Genomic DNA, 15,850 nt, shown 5'->3' on the forward strand with positions numbered 1-15,850 from the left:
CACTTTTTTGATTTTACACCTTAACAGCATTAACAATTGAAATGCAGGCTCTTACAGAAACATATCAATATAAAATGTGCCGGTTCTTTCAAAGCTATAAAGGATCAAGATGTTTCAATGCACCAGCTGCAATAATGTAAAGCAACATGAATTCAAGACTTTTAATCTTCCCAACAGTGGGTGGAATAAAATTGTAAAAAAAAGGCCACTTAAAATCAGGTAAATCCCTAATGCCTGGATTTATTTTTTACATCAATAAATCATAGGTCATACTGCTAACATCAGTGCACTAAGATAATGGGCAGCATCTTGCGGTCGGCAAGCGGGGGTGGGGCCCCCGCGCATGCATCCCGATGTCATCCCACGTCATTTAGATTCTCAGTTCAGCGGGTGCGCAGCCAAATCAGCTGTGTGCCCACTGAACTGTCAACAGCCTATTAAGGCCATTAGAAAACTAATTAAGATTAATGGACCTGTCCATCCAACCTTAAGGTTGATGGGCAGCCCGGGAGCCCAGGTGGGCTTCGGAAAAAACATGAAACCTCATCCACGGGCAGGATGAGGTTTCATAAGGGTATTTAAAGTTTTATGAAATGTTTCAATGAAAGTTATGGACATGTCCCAACTCATGTGACAGTGTCACATGAGGGGACATGGCAGGGAAAATTTTTTATCACCTTTATTTAAATTGTACAATTGGAGTCGATCTCCCTGAGGCAGCCTCAGGGAAATCTGTGCGCTCTTTTGCACGCATGTGCGAAAAGGCGCACTCCCGGCTGAAGGAATCCACCCCCACCCGCTTGCACAGGGAGCGCATAGCGCTTCCTGATGGACGTCATGCTGGGAAGGCCTTAATTGGCCTGCCCACGTAAAATAGCGGCACCCCCCCTCCCCGACAGGGGGAAAATGTTGTCCAATGTGAGGCTAAATTACCTTTTCAGAAACATAAAATTCACTACATGGTCTAACCTGATGGACTAGCCTTTAACCTCTCCCCTGATGATTTTATCTGGTAGATTAGAATTGGGATGCAACTTGGAAATGCGCAGGGTTGTGTTCCCAGCTATCCACTGCTTTCCAAGATTATTTGTGACCTGAGAAACTACATCTGCACATGTATGTGTGGACCTTTATTAAAGAAATGCAACATGACCTCTGCTGTGTTTTCTGTCAATTGCCCTGCAAGGGTGCTAGAGGCAGAGATTACCTCTCTGGCCCTGGCGTCCTTTACTCAGAATGTTGTGGAGCGTTTAGTGAAGATGACCTGAAAGAGGGACCTGTGCAAGTGCTTGATCAGGTAGGAGGGAGATTTCCTTTTTCTTTCAGATCATTTAGAAGCTGCATGTTAGCCACCTTTTTTGCATGGGGCTGCAGGGGTGGGAAACTCTAACCCCACAGCCTTGGTTCAATGGTTGCACTCTTGCATCTCAGAAGATTTTTGGCTGAAACCCCACCTCCAGAGATAGGAACCTAATTCTAGGCTGATGGAGTGCAGTTCTGCAGGAGTGCTGCATTGTCAAAGTGCTGTCTTTCAGGTTACACTGAGGTCTGCCTCAGGTGGATGTAAAATATCCCATGATATTTGGCGGAAAAAAGCAAAGAAGACATCCTGACAACACTTAATTTTTCAACTGACATCAGTAAAGCTAATTTTCTGGTCATTTATCTCCTTGTTCTTTGTTGGTTATTGTGCGCAAATTGGTGGCTGCATTTCCCCATATTACAATGTTGACTACACATCAAAAATACTTAATTGTCTGTGAAAGACCTTTAGTTTCCTACATTACATCGGTGATCACACTTCAAAAAGTACTTCAATGGCTGTAAAGCACTTTAAGACATCTGGTGGTCATGTAAAGCACTATATATACAAGTACATATGAACATATGAATTAGGTGTCGGCCATTCGGTCCCTCAAGCCTGCTCTGCCATTCAATAAGATCATGGCTGATCTGGCCTCAACTCCACATTCTCATCTACCCACAATTACCTTTGACTCCCTTGTTTATCAAGAATCTATCTACTTCTGCCTTAAATTATTCAATGACCCTGCCTCCACCGCTCTCTGGGGAACAGAGTTCCAAAGATACACAACCCTCAGAAAAAAATTCTCCTCATCTTCATTTTAAATGGGAGACTCCTTGTATTTAAACTGTGTCCTCTATTTAGTCTCTCCCACAAGGGGAAACATTCTTTCAACATCCACCTTGTCAAGTTCCTTCAGTATCACAAGTGTTTCAGTAAAATCACCTCTCATTCTTCTACACTTCAATGGATATGAACCTAACCTGTCCAACCTTTCCTCATTAAGATAACCTCCCAATCCCAGGTATCTGCTGAGTGAACCTTCTCTGATCTGCTTCTAATACATGTATATCCTTTCTTAAGTAAGGAGACCAAAATTGTACACAGTACTCCAGATGTCATCTCACCAATGCCCTGTACAACTGTAACAAAACATCCCGACTTTTAAATTCCATTCCCCTTGAAATAAACAACAACATTCCATTTGCTTTCCTAATCACTTGCCGTACCCATGTACTAACTTTTTGTGATTCATGTACTAGAATACCTAGATCCCTCTACCTCAGAGTTCTGTAACCTCTCTCCACTAAAATAATATGCTGCTTTTCTATTCTTCCTGCCAAAGTGGACAATTTCACATTTTCCCACATTATAATCTATCTGCCAAATTTTTGCCCATTCACTTAACCTATCTATATCCTTTGCAAATTCCTTATATTCTCTTTACAACTTACTTTCCTACCTATCTTTGCATCATCAGCAAATTTAGCAACCATACATTCGGGTCCCTTCAACTAAGTCATTGATATAAATTGTGAATAGTTAAGGCCCCAGCACTGAAACCTGTGGCACTCCACTCGTTATATCTTGCCAACAGGAAAACTACCCATTTATTTCTACTCAGCAGGTCTGGCAGCATCGGCAGAGAAGAAAAGAGTTGACGTTTCGAGTCCTCATGACCCTTCGACAGAACTAGTTCTGTTGAAGGGTCATGAGGACTCGAAACGTCAACTCTTTTCTTCTCCGCCGATGCTGCCAGACCTGCTGAGTTTTTCCAGGTAATTCTGTTTTTGTTTTGGATTTCCAGCATCCGCAGTTTTTTTGTTTTTATCATTTATTTCTACTCTCTGTTTCCTATTAGCTAACTAATTCTCTATCCATGCTGATATGTTACCCCCTACACTACAAGCTCTTATTTTGCACAGTAACCTTTTGCTTTGCTATTTTGACCAGAGAATATTGCCTGATACATTTGAAAGGTCAAGCTAATAGCAGTGATGGGAGAATAGCTAATTTTTTAAGAAAGCAGTGTCATGTGCACTAATCTTCAATGTGCTGTGCCATGGAGTAGCAGGTTAACATCACAATTGTGTCTTTTTGGGAAAATACTGTTGGGCATCTTTCTAAGTGAATATAAGGGACTCAAAGATAGTCATTCTTAGGCCATGCTTGCATATCTCGTTGCCACAACATCTGAGGACATAAGGTGCAGTAGGTGCATGAGGAGAAATGTCTAAAATGGAAGCAAAGAGAACAGGGGGGAAACTCAATGGGGCATAGGCTATATGCGTAAGAACACAATGGCTGCCTGTTATTTGGGATTGATTTCTATTCATAAAATCATGAATCAGAAACTCCTTTAAGTGCACTGAACAACATGCACTAAAGGCACAAATACTAGGAAATTGAACAGTCAACATGTTCTTTGTTCTGAACTTTCGGTTGCTCCTATGTTCCAGAATAGAAGGGAAAGTTCCTATAACTGATTAATATCCAATAACCACTGCTAAAGATTGCACTGCATGGACATAAAGATGGCACTGAGCTCAGTCACAATGTCATCATGGTAAAGTGTTTGCCAAGATTCATAGAGGGTGGGGGAGGGGTTGGGGTGTAATTTTCACCTTCACTGCCTGGATAGTAATCACTGGATGATAACTGAGCAGGTTCTACAATGGGACGGTGATCTGTTCTGCTCGATTATGGTCCAGGTGCTAAGTGTCAAAATCACCCCAAAGTCCACATATGAACAGGAACTTGGATGAGGTACTGGAAGGCAGTGAAGATTTATGAGGCTGTACCCCAGCACCTTTGGGTAAGGAAGAGGAAAACCCAAGCAAGATTCAGTGCCATGTCAATAAACCATGAGTAAATTGTAATTTAGGGTATCATGCAAATTAAATATAAAACAGCAACCATGTCATTCTTTCTGAATGGATAACATTTCATTAGTTAATGAATCTGAATCACTCCCATTCTTCAAGCACCACACGTACTTGCTGATATATTCTCCTGTCAGCACAACACCACAGGACTGGCATTTGAAACAGCTCACATGCCATTGCTTCTCCAAGGCCAGCAGTGACTGTCCATGTTTGATTTCATCTCCACAGCCGGCGCACTCTAATCAAAATAGAATACAAACAGGATATTTAATCAGCAAAGAATCTTTCAAAATGTTATTGCAATTACAGTTCACTTCAAGTGACTGTTGGAGTGATGACTGATACAATGGCAGAGTAATACACTAAATGATAAGTCTTTATTTAAAACTGTAACAATCCATCAAGTGTTACACACCAAGATCCTGACCTCATGTCAAGTTCTGAACTATTAACACCATTATCACAATCAAAAATACTTAATTTTATTCTACATGGTAATGTTTTGTGCTTCTATTCTAGCACTTCACACACTGATTAACTATATTTCTGAACAAGTTTAGTTTCTAAGTTTAAAACTCTGTTGTCATGTTTATGTTACCGATCTTACATTCTAATCTATTTAGAGAGGCTGGAGGTGAATTCACTTTGGGCAATGGCACTAAATGGGCAATAGCGAATCAGAAGCCTGTTTTACACTCTCCCTGATGTTTCCTTTCTGTATATTAAATGGCACATACCCACATTCGTTTTTGTGACATGATTACAACAACATTCATTTTTCACTCAGCTGAGATACGTCATCGATTTTGAAGACAGGATTTTTTTAGTGTATGGTACCAATTCATTCTTTTACATTTTAACTTGGCAGGGATTGATTACCTGAAGTACATAATCAGTCCATTTGTAATTTTACCTGATTTACTTCCTAGCAGACAAATCTAATCAATCCACTTAGGTTTTCAGGATGCACATTGAAAGACACATCTCAGGAAGAAGACTTAAGTTTATATTTATTAATACAGTCAATATAAAACTGGAAGAAGATGTGGCTACTAAGTATTTAATTACACAGCCTTTTTCAAAGCTGCGCGTGCCCCCAGTTTCATTTTATCCTTCGGCTCATCCGACGCCTCAACAAGAAACTTTTTCTCTTTCTCTCAAGTGCTAAGGAACGCAAGCTCCAACAACTCATCGACACCAACACCCATCTAGGACCCTCCACCCCGGCCTGTCCCTCCGTCCCCACCCCATCTTCCAATCCCAACCCCAGCCGTGAATCCACTATACCCCCTGACCTTCCCCTCTCCGATGCTGAACGTTCAGTGCTCAGCAAAGGACTTAGTTTCATACCCTTATGCCCTCACCTCAATGAATTTCGGGCTCGGCATGATGCTGAACTCTTCTTCCGCTGTCTTCGTCTCCGGGCTCACTTCTTTGGGCAGGAGTCCTCTGCCAGTTCAACGGATCCTTTTACCCATTTCCAATATTCTCCCTCCACCTGGACCCCTCCCTCTGGATTCTTACCTTCTCTTGATCTTTTCATTGAGAACTGTCGGCGCGACATTAGTCGTCTCAATTTCTCTGCTCCTCTCACCCATTCTAACCTGTCTCTCTCTGAACTTACTGCATTCCATTCTCTCAGGTCCAACCCTGACATTGTCATCAAACCCGCTGACAAGGGTGGTGCTGTTGTTGTCTGACGCACTGACCTCTACCTCGCGGAGGCTGAGCGTCAACTCGCAGACACTTCCTCCTACCTCTCCCTGGACCATGACCCCACCACTGAACATCAAGCCATTGTTTCCAGGACTGTCACTGATCTCATCTCCTCTGGGGATCTCCCTCCCACAGCTTCCAACCTGATAGTCGCCCAACCTCGGACGGCCCGCTTCTATCTCCTACCCAAAATCCACAAACAGAACTGCCCCGGTAGACCGATCGTCTCAGCTTGCTCCTGCCCCACAGACCTCATTTCTCGTTATCTTGACTCCCTTCTCTCTCCCCTTGTCCAGTCCCTTCCCACCTACATCCGTGATTCCTCTGACACCTTACGTCACATCAACAATTTCCAGTTCCCTGGCCCCAACCGCTTCCTCTTCACCATGGACATCCAATCCCTCTACACCTCCATCCCCCACCAGGATGGTTTGAGGGCCCTTAGCTTCTTCCTCAAACAGAGGCCCGAACAATCCCCATCCACCACTACTCTCCTCCGTCTGGCTGAACTTGTTCTCACGCTGAACAATTTCTCCTTCAACTCCTCTCACTTCCTCCAAATAAAAGGTGTGGCTATGGGTACCCGCATGGGCCCCAGCTATGCCTGTCTCTTTATGGGGTATGTGGAACATTCCTTGTTCCAGTCCTACTCTGGCCCCCTTCCACAACTCTTTCTCCGGTACATCGATGATTACTTCGGTGCCGCTTCATGCTCTCGTCGGAATTGGAAAAATTAATTAATTTTGCTTCCAATCTCCACCCCTCCATCATTTTCACATGGTTCATCTCTGACACTTCCCTTCCCTTCCTTGACCTCTCTGTCTCAATCTCTGGTGATAGACTGTCCACCAATATCCATTACAAACCCACCGACTCCCACAGCTATCTCGACTACAGCTCCTCACACCTCGCTTCCTGTAAGGACTCCATCCCATTCTCTCAGTTCCTTCACCTCCGTCGCATCTGTTCCGATGATGCTACCTTCAAAAACAGTTCCTCTGACATGTCCTCCTTCTTCCTTAACCGAGGTTTTCCACCCACAGTCGTCGACAGGGCCCTCAACCGTGTCCGGCCCATCCCCCGCGCATCCGCCCTCACACCTTCTCCTCCCTCCCAGAAACATGATAGGGTCCCCCTTGTCCTCACTTATCACCCCACCAGCCTCCGCATTCAAAGGATCATCCTCCGCCAACTCCAGCATGATGCCACCACCAAACACATCTTCCCTTCACCCCCCCCATCGGCATTCCGTAGGGATCGCTCCCTCCGGGACACCCTGGTCCACTCCTCCATCATCCCCTACTCCTCAACCCCCTCCTATGGCACCATCCCATGCCCACGCAAAAGATGCAACACCTGCCCCTTCACTTCCTCTCTCCTCACCGTCCAAGGACCCAAACACTCCTTTCAAGTGAAGCAGCATTTCACCTGCATTTCCCCCAACTTAGTCTACTGCATTCGTTGCTCCCAATGTGGTCTCCTCTACATCAGAGAGACCAAACGTAAACTGGGCGACCGCTTTGCAGAACACCTGCGGTCTGTCCGCAAGAATGACCCAAACCTCCCTGTCGCTTGCCATTTTAACACTCCACCCTGCTCTCTTGCCCACATGTCTGTCCTTGGCTTGCTGCATTGTTCCAGTGAAGCCCAACGCAAACTGGAGGAACAACACCTCATCTTCCGACTAGGCACTTTACAGCCATCCGGACTGAATATTGAATTCAACAACTTTAGGTCGTGAGCTCCCTCCCCAATCCCCACCCCCTTTCTGTTTCCCCCTTCCTTTTCTTTTTTTTTCCAATAAATTATATAGATTTTCCTTTTCCCACCTTTTTTTTTTACATCATTTATGCTCTCCCCACCCCCACTAGAGCTATACCTTGAGTGCCCTACCATCCATTCTTAATTAGCACATTCATTTAGATAATATCACCAACTTTAACTTTAACACCTATGTGTTCTTTTGTACTATTGTTGTTGACATCTTTTGATGATCTGCTTCTATCACTGCTTGTTTGTCCCTACAACCACACCCCCACTCCACCTCTCTCTCTCTCTCTCTCTCTCTCCGCGCCCCACACACACACCTTAAATCAGCTTATATTTCAACTCTTTCTTGGACTCGAACTCAAGTTCTGTTGAAGGGTCATGAGGACTCGAAACGTCAACTCTTTTCTTCTCCGCCGATGCTGCCAGACCTGCTGAGTTTTTCCAGGTAATTCTGTTTTTGTTTTTGTTTTGGATTTCCAGCATCCGCAGTTTTTTTGTTTTTATCATGGCAAGATCTGCCTGGAGGAAGCTTCAAACCTCAGAGGTCCAATGTGTTTGGTAATTTTCATAACTCTGTTGTCAGATGATTTTCCGTAATAAACTGCCACCGTTTGTGTAATATACAGCCAAAACAACTTTGCACTGATGCAAAAGCTGCAGCATTACTGCATCATCAGTCACATTAGAACAGGATCGCAAATATCCCCGGGTTTTTTGCTCTTTCGCAAACCCCCTCCAACAAAAAGTGTGAGGAGCTTATGGACGTCTTCGTCACTAAGATTACGACAATCTGATCAGCTGTCTCTGTCTTATCATTCCCTTCCACTAGCCTGCCTGGACAAACTTCTAATGTCCCCCTGTGTCCTAGCCCTGAATTTGCATCCTTCTCTAGTTTCTCTCTTATCTCCCCTCATGCCCTCTCTGGACTCAGCTTGTCTATAAGACCCACCTCATGTTCTCTCGATCCTATTCCCACTAAACTAATTATCACCCAGCTTCCTATCCTGTTAGCCAATATTGTAAGCAGTTCTCTTTCTAAAGGTGATGTCCCTCTCTCCTTTAAATCTGCTGTCATTACCTGATCCTCAAAAAACCAACCCTCAACCTGCCATTCTTGCAAACTGCCATCCCAGTTCTAACCTCCCTTTCCATTCTAAAGTTCTTACATCACTGTGAATGGAAATCTGGTGTCTATAGCACCACTATTTTATAGTGCATAGGTTTTTCTACAACTTCTTGTGATTAGCTCAATAACTTCTCTCCCCACTTCCTGATGCTATCCTCTGGCTAAGCTTTTACTTTTATCTGGTCTTAAGGAAGACTCTTATGTTCATTATTCTTACTGGCATGCCAGAAACTGCTGTAGAGCAAATGATTAAATTTTGTTTCATAAAATATTTATTATGCTGTTGCACAGCGAGGCTCCAGCATTGTTCAGAAACCAGGATTTCAAGAAAATATTTTTGAAATATGTTTATTAAATAATGTAATTGATAGTCATAAAAGTTTTCAATGACTTGTCTGCCCATAAAAGACAAAATTGACATAATATAAAAATGATTAAGCATGTAATATTAATTTAAAAAATTGTGTCGGGCATTGAATAGGTGTTTTTTTACTAAAGCAGTTTGGAAAAGCAGAGTGATGAGATACTCAAATGGTTGCAATGACCTTTTATAAATTTTCATTTCTAATGAAGGATATTTATCTAAAACATTAATCTATATATATTTTAACAGATACCGATAGCCCTGCTATGTATTTGCATTCTCTGCTTTTTATTTCAGATTTCCAGGGCTTTTTAAAAACAAATTATTTTATGAGATTTGAAAATCTTTGTTGCATTTTGTCTATTAAAAAATCTAAACTTGTATTTTATTCAGCAAAAGCAAAAATAAAAATGAAGTTCCAAATTTACAGTTTTGAAGATGTTGGGCACAAATCACACATGTACACTAAAGCTACCAGGAAAGGAAAGTCTCTTTTTCTCTCTTCATGCTGGGCCCTTGGTTATCGAAGGGTTGTTAATCATGGTGCTCTTCACATCTATAGCAATCTTTCCATGATACACAATGGGGAAAGTAGAAGAAGCAGGTCCCAAAAACTACCCCAGCCACTAAAGGAATTGAACCTGCACTGTCAGCCCACGCTCAAACCATTTGAGCTAACCAGTAATATTTCAAGGAAAGTCAGCAATCAAACTGCATTTCCTTTATTCCAGCAAGGCTGCTAGATAGTGAAGTATTGCGTTTCTCCCTTTTTTACATCTCCAGCTCCTTGATTAGAAATTGCACGGTAGGGTGGACTTTAATCCTTTCCCTAAGAGAGGAACATGGCAGACCGGTGGCTTCGTTCCTGCCCCATCACCATCATAAACAAGCAGTTTTCTGAGTCCATTGAGGCAGGTGGCAGGTGAAGGCATTATAAATATATGTATGTATGTAAGCAGGGATCCTATTTTTAAGCAAAATCACAGAAGTCTCACCCAGTGCCCAAACTACTAATAAAGCCTACCAGGCTTGGTGTATTGGAGCCACTGAACTAGTATTAAAAGGGACAATTGCCTGCAGGGGTATCTCCTCAACCCTCCAAGCTCATCTAGTTCTGGCCTCTTAAGCATCACTAATTTTAATTGTTCCACCACTGGACCTGATTTCAGTTGCTGGAGCCCAAAGCTCTGAAATTCCTCCCTAAGCTTCTTTGCCTTTCTACCTCTCTTCCTTTAAAACAATCCTTAAAACCTACCCCTTTGACCAAATTTTTGACCATCCTAATATCGCCTTATGTGGCTCAATGTCAAATTTAGTTTTATAACACTTCAGTGAAGTACCTTGAGACATTTTATTATGTTAAAGGTGCTATATAAATAGAAGTTGCTGTGGTTGTTGTTGTGGTAATTGGATCATAGGATCATTACGCTATTTGCATTGATAGGAGGATTTTGGATTCCAGATAGCTTCTTCGATATTTTTTGCCTTACTTGCCCTCAGCAGATTTTAATTGCTTCTCATTGGCACCATTGTTGCCAGTTTCATAGGGATGAAGGAATACTTGGAAGAACAGCAATAGCCTCTGCAACCAACCCGAGCAGCAGCTGTGCCTATTATAAGACAGCAGATGACAAGAACAAAAACAGAATTACCTGGAAAAACTCAGCAGGTCTGGCAGCATCGGCGGAAAAGAAAAGAGTTGACGTTTCGAGTTCTCATGACCCTTCAGCAGAACTTCCAGTTCTGCTGAAGGGTCATGAGGACTCGAAACGTCAACTCTTTTCTTTTCCGCCGATGCTGCCAGACCTGCTGAGTTTTTCCAGGTAATTCTGTTTTTGTTTTGGATTTCCAGCATCCGCAGTTTTTTGTTTTTACCTATTAGCAGATGACAAGGGTTGTTTGTAGGAGGTCATAACCAACGCATAGAGTGCACATGCCAAGAGTTACTTTCTTGGATTTATGTGAGGAGCAGTGCAACTGGAGGCTGTGTCTCTTCAGGCAGGTTGTTTTAGGCCTGCTCTCCCAGTGCCTTTCAAAGTCAGCACTTAACTCCTTTACTACTGGTTCCTTTCAGTCTGCTATAGGAACCATCACCTGCACCTCCGACTCCACAGTATATAGCTGTATTAAGGAAATTACACATGTCCTGCTTGTCAGAACTAACTAGTGCATCACCTTCCCTATTGACCTCAACAGTTATCATGATGGATTTATAACATTGACTGGCTTGCTTCATGCCAAAAGGTGTCACTGAATGTTCACATACTGCTACTGGGACACCAGAGCACCCGCCAGCTACAGTCGTGAATGGAAAAAATTACTATTCCATTAATGTTCAGATCTTGTCAGATCACAGAAACAGGATCTTGCAAATTTCTGCAAGCTACATGGACAAATATCATAATGATTTCATGCTGCACTTTGGTATACTTTCCTACTTAAAAGGTGTTTTATATATATGCAAATTATTTTTATGCAACAGTCAACCATTCCCCCAATATTTGATTCTTCCAAAAACAAGGGAGAATGACTGCTGATTCTTCCTATAAACATGGCTATATGCCACCCCTTGGCAGTCACATCAGACTTGAGCACTACTGATATAATCAATGCCATGGGACCACAAGGATGAGTACTGATTACACCGTAGATATGCTGAAGCAGACATTCAGGAGTTTGGATGGTGTCCACATTATGCTTTAGAAAGAGTCCGCCCCATCAAAGAGGTCTGCTGCGTTCTGCATAAACTGGCCACAGGCACAGTAGCAGTAGAAGGCCTCATTAGATAAGGAAGACCAGGGAGAAGATTAGAAAGCAGCAGCGAGAGGGGGACCTCACCACAAAGTATCGAGGGTTGAGCTAATTGCTCAGTGACTCAGGTGATCTGCTCACTCCCTGACCTGAAAACATACACAAAGGCCTTCTGCATTAACAGTCTTTGTCACATCTTTTATCATTTCCTTAATCCTGCATCAAAGAACATCAAAACCATTCAGCCACCTTCAAAATCAATGCCATGCCAACAAGGCATGCTCAGAGGCTGGAGAAAAAAACATGCTACAAATCAACGTGCCAAAAGCAATAAAGGTGATGAATTTAATCCCCAGCACAATAATTGCCTTATATTTGTTTCTCCTTCCAACTATCAAACCATGGTTCCCTTATCAGAAGAAAGTTTCCAAATGCAGAATTTTCAGGTCCCCCTGAGGCCAGGAATGGAGGCACATGGAGCATGAAAACAGCTGTGCTGGTCGGTACACTGGTTTCCTGACATCTTTTCCACCACCAGCCATTTTTGCCAAAGTAGTTTCTGGGCTAGCAGGGTTACTTGCTCCCATGTGGCAGGTGGTCAATGAGGTTCATTAAGAATCTTGTTAACCACAGTTAAAGGTGGCCAACTGGGATTTTCCAGACAGCCTCTAGTTTCCTGACACAGTGGCCAGCAGTTTACTACCTGGAGGTGTGCACCCAGGGGCAGACCAGAGGGCCAGCACTCGATCCAGAGAGGCCTCCAGGTCCTCCCTGGCTGCCAGGGTGCAGGTGCAGCCAAAGGCTGCATATAGAGGTAACTCCATTCTCTCATCAACATGGGTGGTTTGGCTGCTGAATCTTTGTTACTTAGTTTTTAAAAAGTTGGTGAGAGGGGTGCCTCCAAGTTGAAGCTTCCTCTGAATTACTTACTCTCTTCTGAAGCCTTCTGATCTTCTCAAGCTGGACGGCCTCTGACTGGCACCCCAGCTTCAAGAGTTCACCTTTTATGTCTTGAATCTATGAGGTCACTAGTCAAGTAAACTCGAATTGCACGCCTTCATATACACTTGTTAGTTGATGCTCGCTATCAATAATGGAGAGAGACCGACATAAGAACAAACTGTGATTGTATATTGCAATAGAAGACACAGCACTAAATCCTTATGTGCTCCCACAACCACCTCCAGCTCTAGACTTACAATTAACCAGTAGCCCGAGCAGTACATTGATTGGTCAGTACTGTCACATGGTTAGTCCACTTGCATTCTCTTAAAGGTACATGGTATTCCACTTTACCACATCCCTTCCCCTTTACTTAAAAAATACAGTTGACAAACTTAATAACATGTTAACTATTCACACTAATAACTATTTACAAATCAAGTCTCTCAAGAGGCTTTCTCAGACATGTTGAGCATCGCAGTTAAACAACCTCAGCTGGTTTTTCCGAGACCTCCTTTTCAGGGCACAGTTGTCCACTAGGTTCCTCAGTGGAAATGAGCAGGTTTGTCTCCCTGACCCCCTCGGATCCCACAGGCCCCACTGATACTTCCAAACCATGTGACCTATTCTCTACACGCAGAACAGACTCAAGTGTAGATGAAGACTGCATTTCTTCTTGTGAGATGAGCATTCTTTTGTGGAAATGATCCATGTGTCATCTAATTATTTGGCCATTTACCTATACATTATAGGAGAGGGATCCAGTTACTGTGCTCACCCCGCCTAACAGCCAATTGGGCCTATCTCCAAAGTTCTTTGCGAGGACCGCATCTCCCACCATGGAAGTTCTTTCGCGACCATGACCATCATGCCTGGTCTCCTGCACCTCTTGCCTTTTCTCAGCCCTCCCCTCTAAATTTGGCTGGATAAGGGTCAGGCAGTGTGGAGACGTCTCTTCATTAGTAGTTCTGCAGGGGCAATGCCGGTTGTTGTGTGTGGCTTGATCCGGTATGTGAACAAGAACCGGGACAATCTTGTGCCAATGGAATCCTCTTCCATCTTTCACATCTGGATTTAAAGGTTTGGACTGCCCGCTCAGTCATGCCGTTCTATGCTGGGTGATAGGGTGAGGTTTTGATATGAGCAATGTCGTTAAGGGTTATGAACCTGTGGAACTCCCTGCTGGTAAAAGTGGTCCCATTGTCAGACACGAGGACCTCCGGCAACCCATGCACTGTAAAGCTCTGCCGCAAACGGTCTATGGTGGCAGCCGATGTGGGCGATTGGACTTCATAGATGCTCATCCATTTGGAGTGGGAGTCAATCAGTAAAAGGAACATTGTGCTCAAGAAGGGTCCCACGTAATCAACGTGGAGGCACACCCATTGGTGCCCGGCCATTCCCATGGGTGCAATGGAGCTAAGCGGGGGAGTTTTTGCACCATCTGGTATTGAGGACAGCTTTTGACCAATTGTATGCCTGGCCACAACAAATAGCTGCATGCGAGCATCTTCATTCTGCTAATGCCCAAGTGAGTGCTATGTAACTCAGCTAATAATGGCCTTCGCCCCTCTAGGGCACAATAACTTTTGTTCCCCAGAGTAATATGCCGTCCTGGCAGGAGTGTTCATAACTGCGATCAGAATAGGGCTTCATATCTTCGGATTTAGATCCACCTGACCAACCATTCAAGACCTCCTCCCAGACATTTGACAATAGTGGGTCCCGGCCTGACCACTCACGGATTTGTCTGGTCTGAACAGGGGAGGAATCTAGAAAATGTAGCACTAAGACCTGTTCTTGGGGAATCAGAGCCTCCCTGTTATTAGCTGGCAGGGGAAGGTGGCTTAGTGCATCGGCATGTGCGATTTGACTACCCGAAAGTGGTTAATATTAGTGCCCATCTCTGGATGCGAGTCGGTGCAATAGATGGTATCACTTTATCTTCTCCAAATAATCCAAGTAGAGGCTTGTAGTCAGATATAAGATAGAAATGGCGACTGTGGAGATATTGATTAAACTTCCGGACGCCAAACACAATCGATAAGCCTGCTTTTTCAATTTTGGAATATATTGCTCTGAGACACTGAGTGTGCGAGATGTATAACCAATGGGTCATTCGGAGCCATCCACCATCTGATGTGAAAGGACAGACCCTATTCCATGAGGGGATGCATCCCATATTAAAATTAATTCCTTCTTGGGGTCAAAGTGGACCAACAAGGCCGACAATCTTAACAATTGCTTCACTTTTAGGAAGGCATCCTAGTGTGGGGCTTGCCAACTCAATTTCTGGTTCTTCTTAAGCAGGCCATACAATGGGGCCAGCACAGTCGAGAGATTTGGGAGGAATCAGCTGTAGTAGTTTTCCATGCCTAAGAGGGCCTTAAGCTCTGTGATATTTCTTGAGTAGGTGCCTTGCAAATGGCCTGGAGATTTTCTTCGACAGGATGCAGGCCCTGTGCATCAACGTTGTGCCTCAAGTAAACTACCTCCTTAGCTTGGAACAGACACTTCTCTCATTTTAAACGTACCCTCACTTGTGCGAAGCATTTGAGCTCCTCTTCTAGATTTGCTAAGTGTTCATCATAAGTCAGTCCCGTGACCAATACACATTCCAAATATGGGGCAATCCTTGAAGCAAGTTTTCCATCATTCTTTGGAAAATAGCACATGCCAAGAAGACCCCAAAGGGTAGACGTGTGTATTGTCACAATCTTCGGTGTTGTATTTATGGTGACAAATTTCCTAGAGTCCTTTTCCAACTCTACCTGCTGGTAGGCATGGCTCATGTCTAATTTTGAAAATGTGGTGCCTCCACCCTCTTTGAATACAGTTCCTCAATCTTGGATACCGGGTGTCTATTGAGCTTGGCCACCTTATTGACAGTTAGCTTATAGTCACCATGTAAATGCACACTTTGGTCCAGCTGAGTGGGTGCTGCCCACTCAGAAAATTGCACTGCTTATAGGATGCTCAATTTTTCTAGT

At 43.7% G+C, this 15,850-nt stretch overlaps 1 protein-coding gene across 6 annotated transcripts in view; it reads right to left on the reverse strand.

The window, feature by feature from the left end:
• The window catches only part of ablim3 (actin binding LIM protein family, member 3), a 328,604-nt gene that overhangs the window by 144,567 nt on the left and 168,187 nt on the right, over positions 1–15,850 (reverse strand). For all 6 annotated transcript variants that reach the window (XM_041193207.1, XM_041193210.1, XM_041193208.1 and 3 more), the window contains exon 5: positions 4,303–4,429. In XM_041193207.1, coding sequence (XP_041049141.1) covers positions 4,303–4,429 — 127 coding nt within the window. The remainder of the gene's footprint in view (positions 1–4,302; positions 4,430–15,850) is intronic.

This window comes from Carcharodon carcharias, chromosome 8, assembly GCF_017639515.1.
Source record: "Carcharodon carcharias isolate sCarCar2 chromosome 8, sCarCar2.pri, whole genome shotgun sequence".
In the NCBI taxonomy this organism is placed as follows: domain Eukaryota; kingdom Metazoa; phylum Chordata; class Chondrichthyes; order Lamniformes; family Lamnidae; genus Carcharodon; species Carcharodon carcharias.